Source organism: Neomonachus schauinslandi, chromosome 7, assembly GCF_002201575.2.
Source record: "Neomonachus schauinslandi chromosome 7, ASM220157v2, whole genome shotgun sequence".
NCBI lineage: Eukaryota > Metazoa > Chordata > Mammalia > Carnivora > Phocidae > Neomonachus > Neomonachus schauinslandi.
The window spans coordinates 60703232-60724627 of NC_058409.1; the positions used below are offsets into that span (position 1 = coordinate 60703232).

The window sequence follows — 21396 nt, forward strand, 5'->3', positions numbered from 1 at the left end:
TGTAATGTACTAGAGTTACACGTTGATCTCACTTCTCTTATGGCAGAAGTATTTTTTATTCATTTGACTACCCATAAGCTCTTGTGTCCATAGTTGAAAGGCTGAATGTCTGAGGTGGAATGAGAAGGAGATTTGGTTATAGGGCATATGGTTAGGGTAAGAATATGCATAGGGTAAGAATAATCCTATGCAAGTAATAGTTTATGGAGATTACGCAGTGAAGATGTGATGGGATACAGAAAAGAGTTTTCTTTTTTGCTTTTATTAGGGCCAAAGGGATAAAGGTAAATATAGTATATGTCTTCCAGTTCCATAAAAGTCTTGTGGTCTTTGGTTTTCTAAGCAAACCATAGTTAAAAACATAGAGGAGTTTCTTAAAGTTTTTACTGATAGTTCATATACTTCTGAATTTATTTTGATGCATAAAGAATACAGGCAAGACCCGTTCCTTCTCAATAGGGTTTTTTCCTCGTCTGACTTGTCAGTAAATGCTAGATGTTGATCCTTTCATGCATGGAAAGGAGTGGCTTCTTGCTACAGGAACAATCTCCCTACTAATGGGGGACAGGGGTGGCTCCGTCGTAATTATTCCTTCTGTAAGCTGCTCAGGTTTCGCCTGAGCATTTGTGGCATGAATTGGGGCTCAGCCAAAAATGAATTCTGCAGCAGTATTCCTGGGGTGGGAGAGCGAGACACTGTGCAGTCCTCCATGCTGCTTTTTGTCTTCTTCATGGGTCCTTGCATGCACAGGCACCTTTCGCTGTGACACTGGGACAAGGACAGCTGCAGTGGCAGAACTCTGTCCTCGGACAACTGAATTCCACTCTGATAAAAGTGATACAACCCAGAATTTCCTCCTTCCTGGTGCCCAGACAAGGGGTTTGGCTGGTGTATTTCTGGAAGCAGAAGAGCCCATGGAGCTTAGTGGTTGGTACCTTATAGCAATTTACAATCTAGGGAGTGCTCTGAGGATATGTGTTACTTAAATTATGCTAGTTCGGATGTTTAGGTGTGACTCCTGAACTTCCGTTGGAGAAAATGTTAATAAAAAGAACTGTATGTAACTGACCCAATCCAGATCGCCTCTCATGAAGGACAAAGGTGTAAAGCATGGTGGGCTCTTCCTTCCTTCCTGGTGTTCTCAGTGAGCTCTCCCTGCGCGGAGCCCCCCATGCAGGGCTTCCTATCCTGGTGTCTGGTCCATGGCTGCAGCCTACACAGCTAAATCTTGTCTCACTGTTACACTGGGGAGGGACTGTTGATGCACTGTGAAAAGGCTATAAAGAAACCTCTCTTTTGCTTTTCCGAAAACAGTCTTCTCTAGGACAGATTATGGCAAGAGAAGGAATCTCTTCCCATTTCCTTATTGAATAGAGGGTGTCTCAGCCTCCCCTTACATAAAACAGTAATCGCTTACTTTTTCTGTATGATCTGGTCAAATGGTCTTAATTTTTCTTTTTTTTTCAGTTCACATGCATATGAATTCCCACATTTCATGATTACAACGTACATATGTGACTCCTTGTTTCATTTTAAGGGCCTTGCTTTGTTAGACATGTTGAAGAGTTCTCATAACCTGTTTCTATAATCTTATATTGGATTTATTTTTCCTATTGTTAATGTGACTCCACAAATTTGGAGACTGAGAACCATGTGTAGAAGGGTGATTGCACTTTATGTGAAAAGATTTGAATCCTTCCTTGTGTGCGTGAGTGTGATCAGCCAGCCTTGCTATCGATTTCTTCTGTCATACACTGCCAAATCTTCTATTCAAGTATTGTGAAAACTCTTTGTTTTTTTCAGGTCGAATGAGTGATTTGAGTGTAAGTGGTCATCCAATAGATTCAGAATCTAAAGAAGATGAACCTTGTAGTGAAGAAACAGATCCAGAGCACGATCTAATTGCTGAAATTTTACCTGAGTTAATTGAATTAGATCTGTACCACAGTGAAGAAGACGAAGGGGAAGACGAAGAGTGTGCAAACGCTACTGACGTAACGACCACCCCATCAGTGCAGTACATTAACGGCAAACATCTGGTCACCACGGTGCCCAAGGACCCAGAAGCAGCAGAAGCTAGGCGTGGCCAGTTTGAGAGTGTTGCACCTTCTCAAAATCTTTCAGACAGCAGTGAAAGTGAAACGCATCCGTTTGTGATAGCTGATCCTGGATTGTCTACTGCCATGCAACCTAACGAATCGCAAGAAACAACTGAGTCGCTTGAACTTATGTGGAAGCCCGAGACTTACCCTGAAACACCCGAACATTTTTCAAGTGGTGAGCCTGATGTTTTCCCCACAGCCCCGTTCCATGAGGGAGAAGCAACAGAGGGGCCAGAATCGGTCACAGAGAGGGGGCCTGAACTTGATAATCTGGTCCATGAACATATAGAACCTGTACCTCTGTTTTCTGAAGAGTCTTCAGGAGATGCTGCCATTGACCAAGAATCTCAAAAACTGATCTTTTCAAGGGCTACTGAAGGAACATTTGATGAAGAGGCAGATAAAAGTACTTCTATCACGTATACTCCAAGTATAGTTCCAAGTTCTGTGTCAGCCAATGTTTCAGAGGAAGTATCGGTTGCCTTCATAGGAAATGCCCTCCCTGATGGCCCATTGCCCACTGTAGAAAACTGGGTAGAAATAACCCCTAGAGAAAATGTAGAGCTCTCAGGGAGTCCTTCAATCCCATTTCCAGAAGGCTCTGGAGAAGCAGAAGAAGATAAAATGTTCACTGTGACAACTGATTTATCACAGAGAAATACTACGGATACACTGGTTACTTTAGACACCAGCAAGATCATGATCACAGAAAGTCTTTTTGATATTCCTGCAACGACCTTTTATTCCATTTCTCAACAACCTTCTGCAGAAGTCATGCCTACCAAATTTGGAGGGGAAACAGACACTTCTGAGTGGGTCTTTAGTACAGCTCTTGAAGGAAAGAAGAGGAAAGATGAGGAGAAGGGAACCCCAAGTACAGCTCCTACAGTTCAGGTGCATTCATCTACACAGAGATTAGATCAATTGATTTTACTCTCTGAATTAGAAAGCTCAAGTGAAGCTACATCTAGCGATTCAGCATCTACTACCAGGAACAGGTTTATGTCCTCGACAAACCCCACAGAATCTGAAAAGGAAATGACAAGTTCTACTCTTGTCTTTACAGAAACGAATGTTTTAGATGGTCTGGGGGCACAGACTGCTGAGCCCAGCAGTAGCAGTCAACCTGGGGTTCAGGGGGGGCTGTCTGCTGTTCCAGGGAGCCCCGCCTCTCTCTCTATGGAGCTGGGCTCTGGGGAAGCTGCTGCTGACCCAGAAATAGCCACTGTTTCTTCATTTTCATTAAGTTTAGAGTCTGAAATTCCAACCAGAAAGGAGATAGCTGGCACTCTGTCTCCCCATGTGGAAACTATATTCCCTTTTGAGCCAACAGGATTAGTTTTGAGCACTGTAATGGACAGAGAGGTGGCTGAAATTATAAGCCAAACATCCCAAGAGAACTTGATTTCAGAGGTCTCAGGAGAACAAAATCGTGGGCCAGAAATAAAGGGCATTTCTACAGATTTTCCTTTGGAAGAAGATTTCAGTGGTGACTTTAGAGAGTACTCAACAGTAACTTATCCCATAGCAAAAGAAGAAACAGTAATGATGGAAGGCTCTGGGGATGCAGCATTTAAGGATACCCAGATTTCATCATCTGTGATACCTACTTCAGATCACAGCAACCACAGAGCTGACTCAGAAGGACCCAATAGCACCTCTGTCAGCATTTCCACCTTCCCTTGGGAAGAGTTCACAGCCTCAGCTGAGGGCTCAGGTGAGCAGCTGGTCTCAGTAAGCAGCAAGGTGGACCAAGTGTTTCCCGGTGCTATGGGAAATGTTTCTGGTACAGATTCCCCATTTATTGACCAAGGACTGGGAGAAGAAGGTGCTGTTAATGAAGCCGATAAAAGGATCACCATTTTACCAACAGCAGAAGCTAAAGGTACTGAAGCCGCAACAGAAAAGGGAGAAGTGACAGTCAATGGCACAGTTTCAGTGAACTTTTCCCAGACTATGGAGCCAGCCAAATTATGGTCCATGCAAGAAGTCAACCCTGTAAGGCAAGGAACTGAAAGTGAGACAGCATCAGAGGAGAAGATTCAAGAACCAAAATCTTTTGAATCCCCTCAAAGCTCTGTTGCACCAGAACAAACAATTTTTGATTCACAAACATTTACTGAAACTGGACTCCGAACCACAGATTATTCTACGCTAACAGTGAAGAGAACTGACAGTACTGGTGAGGAAATGGAGAAGGAAGGCATTTCCTTCGCTGATGTGTCTACTCCAGATCCAGAGGCAAAGGGCTTGGAACCCTATACTGCTCTCCCTGAAGTTACCAAAAAATCCCATTTTTTCTTAGCTACTACCTCAGTGACTGAATCTTTATCAGCTGAAAGTGTAGTTACATATTCTCCAATCCAAAAGGAGGAAACTCTAAAATCTTTTCCCAAAGTTGTGAGGCCCACAGTGAAAGAGTCAGATACCGATCTTTTATTTTCTGGACTGGGATCAGGAGAAGAAGTTTGGGCTACTACGGCATCAGTGAATTTTACTGAAACGGAACAAATCACTACCACATTCTCTCCCCAGGCTTCTCACATGGAGAGTTTAGAAACCAGCCTCATAAGTGATACAACCAAAGACTATGAGGAAATGGAAAATGTAGCAAATGAAGTTAGACCACCCATTTCCAAAACAGACAGCCTCTCTGAAGGTATTGAGACAGCATCCAGCCCAACCTTACTAGAAATTTTAAGTGACACCAGAACTGAAGGACCTTCTATGGCACCTCTCACTTTCTCCACAGATACTGAACATCCTCAAAATCAGACCCGTGGTCGGGCAGAAGAAATCCAGACTAGTAGACTACAACCAATGACTGAACAAGTCTCTAACGAGAATTCTTCAACAGCAGAAACAAAAGAAACGGCAACCCCTCCCTCTGATTTTCTGGCTAGAACTTATGGTCTTGAAATGGCCACAGGATTTGTTACATCACCAAAACCATCCGACTTGCTTTATGAACATTCTGGAGAGGGATCTGGGGAATTGGATATGGTTGATTTAGTCCACACTTCTGGAACTACTCAGGCAACCAGGCAAGGAAGCACCACATTTGTTTCTGATAGATCCCTGGAAAAACATCCTGAGGTTCCAAGTGCTAAAGCTGTTACTGTTGATGGATTCCCAACCGTTTCAATGTTGCTGCCTCTTCATTTAGAGCAGAATGAAAGCTCCCCTGATCCAACTAGCACACTGTCAAATACAGTGTCATATGAGAGGTCCACAGAAGATGCTGCAGATAGTTTCCAAGACCATCTCAGAGGATTTGAGGATTCCACTGTAAAACCTAACAGAAGAAAAACCACTGAAAACATCATTATAGATCTGGACAAAGAGGACAAGGATTTAATATTGACAATTACAGAGAGTACCATCCTTGAAATTCTACCTGAGCTGACATCAGATAAAAATACTATCATAGATATTGATCACACTAAACCTATATATGTAGACATCCTTGGAATGCAAACGGACATAGATCCAGAGGTACTATCAGGACCACATGGCAGTAGTGAAGAAAGTGCTCAAGTGCAAGAGAAGTATGAGGCAGCTGTTAACCTTTCTTTAACTGAAGAAAACTTTGAGGGTTCTGGTGACCCTCTTCTGGCTAACTACACTCAGACAACACGTAATGAATTGATACCTTCTGAAGACAGAAGCCACTTAGATCCCATGGGCTTCACCTTCACAACTGAGCTCCCTGTTCCTAGCATAGAAACAGAATTAGATATTTTGCTTCCCACAGTGACATCCCTGCCCCTTCCTAGTACATCTGCCACAGTTAATCCAGAGACTGAAGAACCAAAAATTGAAGCAAAAGCCCTGGATGACGTCTTTGAATCAAGTACCTTGTCTGATGGTCAAGCTATTGCAGACCAAAGTGAAGTAATATCAACATTGGGCCATTTGGAGACACAGGATGAGTATGAAGAAAAGAAACATGTAGGTCCTTCGTTTCAGCCAGAATTCTCATCAGGAGCCGAGGAGGCACTGATCGATCCTACACCCTACGTAAGTATTGGTACTGTGCACCTTATGGCTCAGAGTTTAACAGAGGCACCTAACATGATAGAAGGATCCAATCCCTCAGATTACACTGATACAACATCAGCAGTTTCAGCTTTTGCCAAGTTGTCCTCTCAGACACCATCATCTCTGCTCACTGTCTACTTAGGCAGTGGAGGCTCTGAACATGCAGAAGACCCCCCAGCAAGCACTCTGCCTGGTACAGATGCTGGCACATCTCAGAGGTCTCTAGGAAAACTTGCAGATATTGAGGTGACTTTCACATCATCGACTGAAGAGCTCGTTCACACAACCGAGCCTCCATCCTTATCTCCTGACACTGGATTAGAACCTTCAGAAGATGAAAGTCATCCTAAGTTATTAGAACACATGGAAACTTCTCCCACAGAACTGACTGCTGAAGAGGGAACTGAGATTCTCCAAGATTCCCAAACCCAAACCAATATTCAACTTTCTGAAGAAACAATGAAGAGCAGTATTCGAACCACTGAGCCTGGAACTGTGGTCATAACCGCAGGTGACATTAAGTTAGAAGGTGCTACACTGTGGCCACATTCTACTTCTGCTTCTGCAGTTTATGGAGTTGAGGCAGATGTCGTGCCTCAGCCCAGCCCACAGACTTCTGAGAGGCCCACCGTTCCTTCCTCTCTGGAAATAAACCCTGAAACACAAGCAGCTTTGATCAGAGGGGAGGATTACACAGTAGCAGCATCAGAAGAGAAAGTAGCGGCGAGAATTCTTGATTCCAATAATCAGGCAACAGTAAGCATTGCAGAGTTAAATACTGAGCTTGCAACACCGTCATTTTCCCTTCTGGAAACTTCTAATGAAACCGGTTTCCTGATTGGCATTAATGAAGAGTCAGTGGAAGGCACAGCAGTCTATTTACCAGGTAAGGTCACAACATTGATAAATCTGTTTCCAAACTTGGAAACAGTCCCTTGGTCCTAACACATCTATGCATATAGTTTTTATTGTGATATTAAATCAGTGGAGAATTTTATATTATTCACATAATAACAGGACAGACCACATTACTGAGTCCATAATTAGATGCAAAGAAAGTGAGTGTAGATTATTTCTGGGCTTTATGGATATCCTTTGTATTCTTCTGGGTTTTAGAGACAACCTATGATTGCGACATAGGAAAAGTGAAATTGTTAATGGTGTAAAAATTCAATTTGGTTTTACCCATAACTAAAATATTGCTTTGTCATATGCCCTGTAGTTATATATCTTAGTTAAAAACAGGGGGGAAAAATCCCATTTTTAAAAATCTCTCATTGATGGGTGCTATTATGGCAATATCAAAATCTGTCAGGCCTTTAAAATTTTTTGAGTAGTAAATAACTCTAATAAACATTCACTATAGTTTGTGTAATATCAGTTATCAGTTCATACTTTTATGTAATTTCCTTGCTCCAGATAGTCTGCCTAATGCTTCTAGCACAGCGCCTAGCCAGAGTGGGTATGTATTTGCGCCCTGCTTGTCGAAAAAGGATTTCTGTGTTTTTTTGTTTTGTTTTGTTTTGTTTTTTACCTGAATGGACAGAAAGCATGAGTTTGATATTGGTTCATACAGACTCTCTTATATGATCACAAAAATGCTGTGTTGTTATTATCATCATCCCCATATTATTATCCCTACTTGAGGGTGGGATGTGGATGTTCAGAGAAGTTCTGTAATTTGCCGGGGGTTGCATAGCCACACACACCATGGCATTGGTGGGATTTGAACCCAGATCAGCTCCACGCCAGAGTCATGGTCTTTTCATTGCTCTTTCCTGGTTTCTAGTTAATATAGTATAAAAGTGAATAATTGACATTTAATGATTTATAAGCCAGAAATCTTGGAATATTTACTTTGTAGAATATATTTCCTTTTCGTCTAGCTTGATAATGGTGAGAAGTCTTCTTTAACAGGGTATTTTCTAGTAATGTTATTTAAATAACAATGTCAGTGGAATCCACAAATAGCCATTACCAACTAGTGACCTAGATAAAAAAAAAAAATCAGTACTTCAAGGGCTGTGTTGTTGAAAATATGTTTTATTTTAATGAATATGTTTTACAGCATGGCTATGCTTAGGATTATTCTCCCGATCATTTCAATGTTATCTTTTGTGCCAGTAATGCTTCTGTTTGTTGTGCTTCAGATAGAGTAAAATAATCAATCATAAAGTGCAACTTTTATAAATGACTTGAAGTATTTTATGAATAAAATTAATCAGAGGTGGTCGTTGGATTTTTTTTTTTGCTGTCACTCTATATTTAATCTGTAAATGATAATCTAGTAATCTGGCCAGTATTTATTCTCTTATAATTTAGTTGAAAATACCTCAGGTTGGTGAAAATACAATACAGAAATCATTGTTAAGTCAGAGAGAGTTAGGTTTGACAGATGGATGAGAAATGTGTACCAGTAATCCAGACCACAGTATTTACTTAGAATGAGAGCTTGCGTCTTCATTACAAAGCAAATTGTGACTTTAGGCGAATTCAGTAAACAGCAGCTCACATTGGATTGCCTGGTTTCTCTGTCACAGGTTCAGCTTTCAGAGAGTAATACAAACTGTTTAGGGAAGAACAGTATTTGTCAAAACAAAACTTTCCTCCTAACCTAAACTACTTTAGGTTCACAGAAGGACCCACTTTCTTGCCATGTCCTTGTCCCATAGTCTCAGCATGGTGTCTGGAGTCTGTGGTGGGAATAATAATAATACTTCACATTTGTGTGGCACATCACAGTTTATCAAGTGCTGTCACATACGTGTCATTTTGGTTTTGCACCGAGGGCAGCGCATAGATGTGTTGTGGATGGCATCCTTGACAGAGAAACAGTGTACTTTCAAAGGCAGAAGGCTAAAATGGCTAGGGAGATTTTGCATATTTTTAGAACTATAGGAGAAAGAGTTTTAGAAAAATTGGGGTCATATTTGAAGAAGTAGGTGTAAGCATCTGAATCAACCTGATTATAATGTTGAACCCATAGATGTGAATGTAGTATCTATCAAGTCTTTCTTGTAGTCCAGAATTTACCTAACACTCGGAAAGTTTGAGTTTGACTTTCTTGTGTGGAAAGACTCAGTTCCTTCTAGAGCAGTGCCTGCTTATTCCAATATTCCTTAAGTTCATGTTTCTTAAGTAGATATCTTTTTTCACGTGTAATTACTTCAGGGTTTCGGGACTGAAGATTCTTGAAAATATAGTTTTTATTCCATATATAGCCTATTTATCTCAATTATTTTGTAAGACTTTCAACTCTTATCTGGATTTTTGAACATTTTGAAACATAAGCAATTCTGAAAAAGCATTCAAATAATAAATAGAAGCGACTCATGTAAATACAATTATCCAAGCAATACCACAGAATAATATATGTGCTTGAAGTATTGTGAAAGTATTTGCCTTTAGGAAACATATTTTAAAGTGTTTCTTCTCAGAAATTTGTGTCTCTGGCCTTTACATTTATCTTCTAGGACTGTTGATTTTATTTGTGTTTTAATAAGAAAATTGTAATAAAAATTTGGGGTTTCAAAAAAATTGGGAGTCTCATTTTAGGTGAGATTTTTGTCTTTGGGTGTGTTTTTATACAGTAGAGTTTAATTTATGTGTTGCTTTTCTTCAAGTATAGTTTAAAGGAGTACATTTGGAACGTGTTTTTGGAAAAAGCATATTAATGTAGCAGAAGAGACTTCAGTGCACACTTTCGAAGAAAAACAGTTTCTGAGCATTAAGTGGTAAAAGGCAATAATAATTCAAATGATGATAACAAGCCAAACTGCTAAAAAGAATGCATGTTTTGTGTATCCAGCCATTTCACATGAACTAACCTCGTTTAAAAGAATACATTTTCCATTCACTGTGCACATATGTGTAATCATTTTTGACTAAAATCAATTGCCATTATCATGCCGACTAAATCTGCAGTAGAATATATTAGTTGCCAGATACTGTACAAATTATTGTTTAAAAATAATGATGACTGAATCCCAGAAATGAATAGATGCAATTTGTAACAATTAGTTGTAATGCCAAGAAACACTCCAGAGAGTAAAGTTAATGTTAATTTTTATGCATAGTATCTAAATTGCTATGGTAAAGCTTATATTATGGTAGCAGTCAGTGGCAATTTATGCTACAATATATTAAAACCTGGATATGAGCCTAATTGTTTTTCTTACTTCCCTGAACATGGTAGGACCTGATCGTTGCAAAACGAACCCATGCCTTAATGGAGGCACCTGTTATCCTACTGAAACTTCCTATGTATGTACCTGTGTGCCGGGATTCAGTGGCGACCAGTGTGAACTTGGTAAGATGTTCTTGTCTGAAAGAGTGTAATGCTTTTCCAGAAGATATATTGGGGCAGAATTTATATTGCTCAAAGGATTTCAGGGAAACCCATGTGTAGATGAATTATTTGTTAAATGATGTTAAAATCATAGAGTAATTTAAGTAGAGTCTGGGAAATGGGGACAGGTGTTTACTGAATTTTGTTAATATACCCAAAACTCAGTGAAGCTTTCTGAGGTGAACTGTGTCTTTTTATATTTTTTCCAGATAGGCTTTACAAATGTAAAGTTGCATAAATAGTAAGGAAATATTTTAATCTCCTTCCCCACATCTACATATCAATAATCAATTTAAATACAAAAAAATATTAAAAAGCTGTATTTAAAAGATGAGGGAGTTTAGTTTTTGTGTTTTGAGTTAACTTGCTCCTCTGAGGTGGAATGGGCAGGATCCTTCTCTGGGTGTCTCCAGAGGCCAGCCTAACCCACCTCTACCTCAGTAAGTTTTGAGGTGGTTGTCCTCCTCTTCTTTAATATCATTGTCTGTTTACTAAATCAGTTCCTTTCACTCTCATTTTTATTTAGGTTTCCTTTTTTTTTTTTTTTTTTTAAAAGACCCCAGTTCTGATTTGGGTAAATATGGATAGACCTTTCCTCTGAGAAAAGAGATGATGAGAATACACTGGCCAGGTGATCCTTTTAGAGGTCCCATAAAGGTTTTTTCCTCCGATTGAGTAAAGAAGGCCCATGGATAATGCTTTAGATTACACAGAAATACTGAGATAAAATCCTCAACATTCATATTAAAAGAGTGCTTGTCTTTAAAAAAATAGTCAATGGAGCTAGTCAGCTCTATCTGTGTGCTAACTAGTAGGGACATAGAAATAGCAATAGATTACATTTAAGGAATAATTACATCTTAAGTATCATATTTACCTATATATGTATAAAAACATCTCTTTGGCCCCCATTCTGTTTTACATTAAAGTCAATTTAAAATAATGTAATGAGTTAATATCTGTGAAGCTGTTAAAACAGTGGCTGGCACTTAGCAAGCATCATAAAAGTGTTTGGTATCACTGCTGTGTAATATCATCATTACCAAGGCCATTTCCTTAGGTACCCATACATTATATACCTCTTGGAAACTTAATGTATTGTGTATAAGTCATATGTTTTAATATTCTTTTTATTTAATATAAGCATAAATTAAATTTTTAGTGGAATTGCAAACTGCTGAGAGAATAAAGCATTAATTTCATCAGAGATCATGGAGGTCTGGGTAGGAAGGTGGCACTTACTAAGATCTTAAAGTTGGGAGGATTTTGATAGCTGGTGGGGCGAGACTCAGACACAGCAAACAAAGGCACAGACACCCGGACTGCAGAATACATTTGGGTGACTGCGAGTATTCCAGGTATGCCTATTTATGGGTTTGTGGGAGAAAATCCTTGAAAGCAGGTTGGATCTCGATAGGTCTGAGAAGGTTCTGAATCCAGTGTACCAACGAGTTTACTTCCTACTCTAGTAGAGTGATTTTGACTTCAGTGGGCCTCAAAATCATGGGCATGGCTTCTGCAACCCCAGGTGTTGTTCCCATCCCCCCACAGGGTCTAACTCTGTAGGTCTGGGGTGGGCCTGGGAATGTGCATCTCTGACATTTCTGAGGTGATGCTGATGCTGCTTGTCCAGGGACTACATTTGGAAGATATCTGCCCTGGGCAGTTGGGATCTATTGAAGGTTTGGAAGCCAAGGAGTAAATTGTCATGACCGTGTTTAAAGGAGATGGCAGTCAGCAGAATGATGTGTTGGAAAGAGAGAGAGGCCCAGAGGCAATCAGGCCAGTTACATATTTTCAGTATTCCACGGGTGGGGTAATCAGAGCATGAGCCACGATTGTGGGTAGGAAGTTCCAGGGAATTCTTTACCATTTCTAGGACTCATGTGACCATCTAAATGCAATGGAAACAATGACCCTCCTATGAATAACTTTGAAATTTTCTTAGGGTTGCCAGATTGAGCAAATCAAGTGCAGGAAGGTCAGTTAAATTTGAATTTCAGGTTAAAAAAAAAAGAATAATTTTTTTAGTGTAAGTAGCCCTAAATATAGCATGGGATATATTTATACTGAAAAATTATTATTTTTTTAAATCTGAAATTCAAATTTAACTGGCTGTTTTGTTCTTTATCTGGCAACCTTACACTAAATAGGATCTTTTGACCTTTTCTGAAAGTACTTTTGTGGCCTTTTATGATTTTATTTCAGATTTTGATGAATGTCACTCTAACCCCTGTCGCAATGGAGCCACATGCATTGATGGTTTTAATACGTTCAGGTGCCTCTGCCTTCCGAGCTATGTTGGTGCACTTTGTGAACAAGGTAAGAGCTGATGCAACATCTGTAGGATGAACAGTATGGTTGTTTCATTTCAAATGTTACTTCTAGACAGCTTTTTGCCATCATTATTTGGATGTTTTTAGCAATGTTGGCCATACTGCATGTTTTTTCCTGCAAGGGAAATTCACAGATTACCTAAGTGTATTAGGTTTCCTTATGTGTCCGTAGCCCGTGAAAAATAGTGTTGACTTAATCACTGCTGTTTTGCTGCTAGAACAGAATTGTAGACAGGCACACTGAGCTGAATTTAAGGACATCTAGCTGACAAAAGGAACGTTGTTATAAGTATTCTTCCTGAGGACAAATTAGGCATTGACCTTAATCCATCTGTGTGGCTTGTACCAAGGAGTATCGAATTCTATACTCGTTGCCTTTATTTTCTCCTCCAAAACACTTGGGAGTCAATGGGTTTATTTTTCATCGTCAATCATCTCTGGAGAATGCATTGATATAGTTGTTAGAATACATTAGCTTTGGCTCGGTAAATGTTACATAAAATGTATTGTAAATCTGCTCAACAGGGACTTTTCCTACTACAGAAGCATCTGCTTTTTCTGAATGAAACAAAGGCCGGTGTTCATGATTGCTTGAATCTCATGATCCCTGTAATTTGTATTTTATGGCCAACCTGAGAATGTATTTCAGGTGGTTAATGGTAACATTTCTTAGTCATCAATCAGAAACAGATTGCATGTTCAGCTATACTCAGCTTTGAAATGTCATTTTCCTTTACTGCAAGTCATACAGTGGTTTGGCTTTGACAAAAGTGCCCAGTGCCAAACTGCTGTTCCACCAGACAGAATGAAAATGTATTAGACACTCAGACACATTGGTCTGGCCCCATATTCTGGTTTACAGTGTTAATCCAGACATCACCACAATTAGAACAACCGAAAGCAGCATGTATTGAACTGCCAATCAAAAAGGATGGGTGATGGCTCCATTTTTAGTTTTTTCTCTCTGTTGCATAGGATGAGTCTGTTTAGAATTTAAAAGGTAAATATGAAAATTGGCCAGGCAAGATCCTCTTCTTAAGGAAAACAGTAAGGAAGATGCCATTTATTGAAGAAAACCAAAAGGGCGAGATCCTTGAAACATCGCATGTGTTAAAATGATTCTGGCTTCCCTTAGTTCCAAGTCCGAGGAGCAATTCAAAAAATCATTCATTCAACAAATGTTTACTGAGCACATACTGTCTTCCAAGTGCTATTCTGGGTATGGGAGGTAGAACTTTGAGCAAAATAGACAAGGTCCGAAGTCTGGGTGACTCAGCGTAATTCTTGGCAGGGAATAAAAAGAGATGCTATTTGTTGAATGCCTTATAGTTTACCAGATGTTCCCAGGTATATCATTTCGTTTAGTTGACAATATTTCGATGTGGTAAGTTGGGCCAGAAATCAAGGCTCAGAAAGGAAAAGTGATGTGTTCAAGGTCACACAGCTAGTAAATCAGAGTGGGAAAAATGAACTTAGGCTGCCTTGTAAAGCCCAGGTTTTTCTCAATATCTTCCCACTTTTAAAGTAACTCTCACAGATAAGCATTTTATTTTCATGTGTATTAAAAAGGTTTGCTTTTTTTCTCATTTGTGGTACCACTTAGTTTTCAGGTGCGTTCTATTTTGTCTTAAAGCGAGTGTACTTTCATCCACATTATTTGCTGAGAAATAGCTATCCTGGCCTGTTTATCTGATGCAGCTGTGCTTCTGTGATTTATTGCCAGGACCCTGAAAGATTTTTTTCTCCTCTTTGCAGGTTGCCTAAGAACAAATGTTTTTTTCATTAACAGCAGCATTGTTGTCTAAACAGTTTTCTCTCCAAATTTCAGTGATGACTGTGTTGTTGTTTCTTCAGCTGACCTTTTCTTCTCTGCATTGGTAACCTCCCAACTCCCAGTAACTCTGGAATAAGGGACCTATTTTGGTAGAATAATAACTGATATAAAATCTAGAAGGGGCTCGTAGGACAGTATGGAGACAATTCTCACCACGGCCAAGACACACAGGCAGCCAGCACACACACACACACAACTAAATGTAGGTCTTTGTGATATGACCTATGCATTATAGTGGTCTTAAAGCATAAGAAGTATTTCCATATGTCAGATGATTTTTACAAAAATATCGCCCAAAGGTGTTGCTTTTAATGAATGAAATGTGTATCACGCTATTTCTAGATGAGATTGGAAAAGGAGACTGCTTCTGGTAACTCCTATCAGAATAGCATCCTAGAAGATGCTGCTTGACGCCTAGTCCTGTGTTACATATTTAGTGAATTCATGAATAATAACAGTTAAGTAAATCCACATGGATTTTTGGCTTTTTTTAAATAAAGAGTCACTTTGTTAAGTAGTATTTGCACATATATTCATAATCATTAGGACCGTAAGTCTATGGTTTCAGTAGCATAGATGAATAAATAAACAAGCAAAAACAAATGGTCCCAGTTTGGACCTGTGTTCCAATAGGAATATACGCACCTGTTAACTGAGAAAGGCATTGTAGCAATGATGTGGTCATGCATCTAAATTTTATGATCATTTGGGTTTTTTTGGTGTAAGAGAAAAAAATACTTAATGTTAATCTGTTTTAATGATAAAACACAAAGAAAGAAGACCGGACTAAAACCATTGGGTTAATAGAGGATATGAGTGTGTAGAATTTTTTTTTTTTCTAATGTCTTAACTTAGTAAGTTAGGGATCCTCTAGAATTTTAAGCTGTATCTTAAAATACATATTCATTTCCATAGTTAAGGCAAGCTATGCTGGTATAATATCACATTATTGACTTTGGCAGTAAGAGTTTTCTAAAAAATCTTTCCAATTCTCCTCCTTTATAAACTAACTCCCTCATATATGAAGATCCATTTCCTCCCCACCCCTCCTACCCCACCTTCCATGGGAACATCGCAAAAGGAAATTTACTGCATCTAAGTAACCCAACTGCACTTTATCTTTGGAGGCTGAATGCTACTTTTATCCCAAATCATCTAGCTGTGCCTTGATTCTTTTCCTATGAGATTTGGTGGTCTCCAAAACACTTTAGTAAAACTCAAAACTTCCAGTGCACAGTATTTAAACCAGTTAGTCAGCTGGCTGTAACTAAACAAGAAGCCCGATAGACTAAACTGAAATAAAGCCCGCTCTCCGAGATAAGCTGCATCTGTTGTATGATGATGGTCGAAATCCCTGGAGCCAGGAAAACATGAAAAGCTCTCAGAATGCATACTTTCCCACAATTATAGAAAGAGGAGCAAATGGTGTGAGAGGCAGGAGATGATCTGACTATCAGTTTGGCCCCCAGGTCTGACGTATACAGCAAGCATGTATTTCATCTAGAAGGATTTTTTTCCTTCATCAACCAGTAAGATTAGGGGAAGGGAGGGTGGTTTGTAGGTAATTTGGAAAGTTTCCTTGGTGCCTAAAATTTTATAAATGTTGCAGTTCTGTTAGTGTTTGCATATAACTAGTTCAGTGTGTTTGCAAGGTATGTTTTGTGATAGTCAAAATTATTTCCGTTGATCATCATTGAATACATACCGTTGAACCAGCCCCCCACTGTGAGTGGATGAGTCTGAGGAAGGTCGCTAGCAAGAATGTAGTACTATGGAGCCAGACTGCTTTCCTGTGAAAATATTTAAAAACTGGCAATCTAGGGGCGCCTGGGTGGCTCAGTCGTTAAGCTTCTGCCTTCGGCTCAGGTCATGATCCCAGGGTCTTGGGATCGAGCCCCGCATCGGGCTCCTGCTCAACGGGAAGCCTGCTTCTCCCTCTCCCACTCCCCCTGCTTGTGTTCCCTCTCTCGCTGTCTCTCTCTGTCAAATAAATAAAATCTTAAAAAAAAAAAAAAACTGGCAATCTAGAATCTAGAAGGTACAGCTGAAGCTTCCTGCCAGTGTAAAATTTAGATATATTTGAACAATGTTCTTATCCAAACAGGATACTGGTTATAGCGTGCTTGTTACAAAAGAGAAAATATACATATACATGTGTACACACACATATATATGTGTATACATGGCTTGGTGGAATGTGGGGCATGAAGTTAAAGAACTTAGGTTATTTCATTCTTAAGAAACTTAAAATCCTGGGGGGGGCCTGGGTGGCTCAGTCGGTTGGGCATCTGCCTTCAGCTCTGGTCATGGTCCTGGGGTGCTTGGATCGAGCCCCATGTCGGGCTCCCTGCTCAGCGGGGAGCCTGCTTCTCCCTCTCCTCCCCACTCGTGCTCTCTCTCGCTATCTCTGTCTCTGCCTCTCTCTCTCTCTCAAATAAATAAAGAAATCTTAAAAAAAAGAACAACTTAAAATCCTGATGCGTTTGCACGGGGAGTTACCTATATTTCCTCTCCTTTGGGGAAAGAAGGCCCACAGTTCTAGCTATATCCCAGAAGCTGCCTACGGATGACGACTTTTTTTTTTCTTCCTCTCTTTGTAAATCTTACTTGACAGGAGCCTGTGGCCACCCAACTATCTCTCTGGGAAGTGGTAAAGGAACTACTTACAGAGCCTTTGAAGTCCTTATTCAAATAGAGCAGTCATAATCCTATTAGCCGGAATTCTTATCTTATCACTTGAATAATTCTCTTCAGAGAAGTTGTGTTGGTAAGGACTTAGCCCCAGTTGCTTCACAAGTGAGTCAGTCGGTAGACATTGCAGCCTAAGAAGTTTTGTCTGGCCCCTCTGCCAGTTTTCTTTCCTGCTGACACTGGCTCTAATCAAGGAAACTGAAGTTAGATACTGCCTCTTCAGTCCAGAGATGTACAGCCACCCACTTGGCAGGAGTCAGCGGGCTATCTTTATCATACTTTCTTTGTCATCGTGACCAAATTTATTAATAATATAACTTCAGGGACATTGCACTGATATTGGCTTAGGTCTTCTTACTAACACTCAGATCCATGAGGCTAAATTGAATGACGTCGGTGAGACTACTAAGCCCCTGCCTTGTTTCTTCCAGACACAGAGACGTGTGACTACGGTTGGCACAAATTCCAAGGGCAGTGCTACAAATACTTTGCCCATCGGCGCACATGGGACGCAGCTGAACGGGAATGCCGTCTGCAGGGCGCGCATCTCACAAGCATCCTGTCTCATGAAGAACAGATGTTTGTGAATCGTATGTACCAAATATTCGCAGGTTTCCTGAAGCTTCGCTCAGTGTCCCCATCTTCTTAGTTTTCTCTGTATCTAACTGAACAGATGTAGCTTTCTCTGTTGCAGTTCAACTTATTAAATCCCTCGTCTGAACTACTTAAAGTCATCTCTTCTACCTGAGTCCCCTACTTTGAGAAACACTCAGCTCTAACAGAGGAAGGCATTTCCTAGTCTACCAGCAGTAATAGGTGAAATGGCATGCTATAGCTTGGGTCCTGTGACATTGCTACTTGATTATTTTCTGATGAAAATGGCCAATCATTCTTCTCATGGCTGCCTTTGTAGTTCTATTTTGAAGATGGGCATATGTTGTCTCGAGTTAAAGAGAAAATTGCTTTTAGCTATTTTTATCCCACTAATTAAAATTGAATTGTCAATTATACCTTAATCCTACCCTCTGCACAAAATTGGTTCTCATCCAAGCTGCTAATGGTTTTAGGCCATAGAAAGTGGGTTTCATATTAAGAACATGAACAAATAGAGACTGTAAAGCTAATGAAACTTACTACCAGAGCTGTTGAATAACTCCTTAAACTATAGCAAAGAGGAGGGCAGCTAGCTTTTATGTAGTGAATATGTAGAAGTTTTTTGATATGAAGCATTGTTTGATGCTCTATTAAATATGTTCTCATAATGCCTGCTATCTTTTAGAAGTTTGTTAGTTTACAATCTGTATGGAGGTTCAGTTAACTTTTTTGCATGGTATTCTTGCCAGTGACTCATCTCATGATGAAAGTAATTATTTTTGAAGATCTACAATTTTGTAGAACTGTCTGGTCTAGGTAGTCACTGTTTAAAATGCTTTAAGAAGAAACACGTGGCTTCCAAAGTGAGGCTAGCATGGGAATGATCTGTCACATTTTATTGGGTCACTGAATTTTTGCCAATGGCATAGCTTAATAAAAAAAATGGAAAGTTTTTATCATGAGTAAGGATGGAAAAATATTTAATTATAGTAAACTGCTAGAGAAATTATTTTCTTATGTCTGATATTTTAATGTTTCTCAATGTTTGTGAATTAGCTTTTTAGTTTAGAGCACATTGGGTAGAAGAACAAAAGATAGTTAGACTATGAGAGATTTTTATGAGCAACTAAACAAAAATCTAGCCGGGAAAGAGGATGTATGATTCACTCTGAAAATAATTTTCTTTGATACATTTCATCCATATATGGGAAAGGTAGTAAAAATATCTGCGTTGTTTCCCTTTTTCTTAGGTGTGGGCCATGATTATCAGTGGATAGGACTCAATGACAAAATGTTTGAACATGACTTCCGTTGGACCGATGGCAGCACACTGGTAAGTTGCTCATGAAAAATGATACCAATTCTGGGAACTTGGTAGCGTGTGCTGATTGCATGTTACAGAGGGCATATTTGATCAGAGACCAGTTAAGTGACTTGCTCAGGGTCACTCAGTAAGATAAATGAGTGTTAGAGTAGAGTCCATGCTGACTGTTTCCAGTCACTGTGGCTCTCTTTGAAAGAAGAGTGTATCAGAATCCATTGAACTGGAAAACCACACCTCAGGTTTGTCTTTCAGACGGTTATCTTTGCTTTTTATGGCTTCAAAAAAAGGGAAAGAATAAATGTAAGAGAAAAGGCCTTAAAACAGACAAACAAACAAACAAAAAACCTACCTTTCCCTCTTATATAATTGCACTGGAAATCTCTGTGGCATGGCTCGTTTTTATCCAAACCAAGGTGCTCATTTTTTTCATCTTAAAAAAGATTGCTGAATTATGATCTTGTGGATTTTCTTCCATTCACACTCTGCTGGCTAATTATATAGTTTTTAGCTTTTTATGCTTCTTAAAGGAAGGAGTGAAATGGTAATACTGGCCCCAAACTTGAGTTGGCTGAAATAAGATCCTTAGGACAGCTGAACCTGTTTTGAGTCACTACTCTGAATACATATGAGTCTAATTTTTTAGAAATAGTTCAAGTGTGGTTAGCTATATACTGGTGGTTCTAGGCACTGGCTGTTCATTAGAATCACCTGGGGAACATAATTTAACAACTGGTGCCTAGGCATCAACTCAGATTCATTAAAGCAAAACCCCTGGCAGCTGGCTCTATTTTCCACGTGTTCTCCAGGTGATTCCAAAATTCAGACAAGTTGGGCTCCACGGGGCTGGACAATAAGTGTAAATTCAATTCTAAATTAGATAAATAACAGGAAAAATTGGAAGTAATGTTTAGCTCTTTTTGTGAATTTATTTAGGTGCCTAAATTTCATTCACTACTTGCCACTCATCTGGATTTAATGAGTTTGGCAAAATGTAAAGTTCATCCTTAGAATGGATGCCAAAGGAATCTCCGCTTTTCGAAGTTCTACTCCGTGTGCTCAAGAAAGCTTTTCTGTGTTCTTATGGACGTACCGCTCAGTTCATCTTTGTGTCAGTTGCTATACTCGGCACCTTGCATTTGTTTATTCCCCACAATAACCTTTAAGAGAGGTATGAGGTATTTTATAGGTAAAGAAAGGGAAGGTCGGTTAGGTTGAGATTTTTGCGCAGAGCCCCGGTGCCAGTGCCGTTAAGTGGTGAAGCCAGTCTCCAAAGCCGTGCTTTATTCTGGCTGGCACCTCCTAGACTTGAAAAGATATCCCTTATTACATATTTTGCCTTGAGCAACCCTAAAATAAAGTCTGGCCTGCCCTCTCTCTGTCATCACTCCTTATGTTTAATCAGCACTCTTTGTCATTCAGGTCCATAAGTAGGTCCTTTGGCAAGATGCAGAGACGATAAGGAAGTTAGATTGTCCATAAAATACATTCCCAGTAAGATATATGAACCACACCCTCTGGATCAATACTCATTGTTTTCTTTCTTTCTTCTTTTTTTTTTTAAAGATTTTATTTATTTATTTGACAGATTCGTGGCGAGAGAGGGAACACAAGCAGGGGGAGTGGGAGAGGGAGAAGCAGGCTTCCCGCTGAGCAGGGAGCCCGATGTGGGGCTTGATCCCAGGACCCTGGGATCACGACCTGAGCCGAAGGCAGACGCTTAATGGCTGAGCCACCCAGGCGCCCCAATACTCATTGTTTTCTAATTGTCCTGACTAGATGGTGTATCTGCAGTTGTTTCATCTGTATATTTTTATTTTGCTAAAATGAATAATAATTTCAGGGGCGCTAATTTTGGTCAGAGTAATAGTGGCTGGTAGGCCATGAGTTCTTTTGTTAATTTTAACTGAGGATGAACTATTTTGATTTTATTAATTTAATTTATATGTGAACAAAAAACTAAAGGATTTTTTCCTTTAGTTCTGAGTATGTTAAAGATAGTTAAAACCGTTCTTATAATTTTGTTGATGTGTTTTATATAGTTTAGGCATTTATCAAGTTTTCTTTTGTTGAAGGAATATTTCATTCCTATGGGATAAATTGGGTCTGAAGACCCTCTGTTAATCTTC

General features: G+C 39.6%; 1 protein-coding gene across 1 annotated transcript in view; it reads left to right on the forward strand.

Moving 5' to 3' along the window:
- Window positions 1–21396, forward strand: part of VCAN (versican) — a 104136-nt gene that overhangs the window by 57752 nt on the left and 24988 nt on the right. The window contains 5 exon segments of the mRNA XM_021699572.1: window positions 1804–7029; window positions 10339–10452; window positions 12700–12813; window positions 17784–17942; window positions 19197–19279. Of these exon segments, the coding sequence (XP_021555247.1) occupies window positions 1804–7029; window positions 10339–10452; window positions 12700–12813; window positions 17784–17942; window positions 19197–19279 (5696 nt within the window).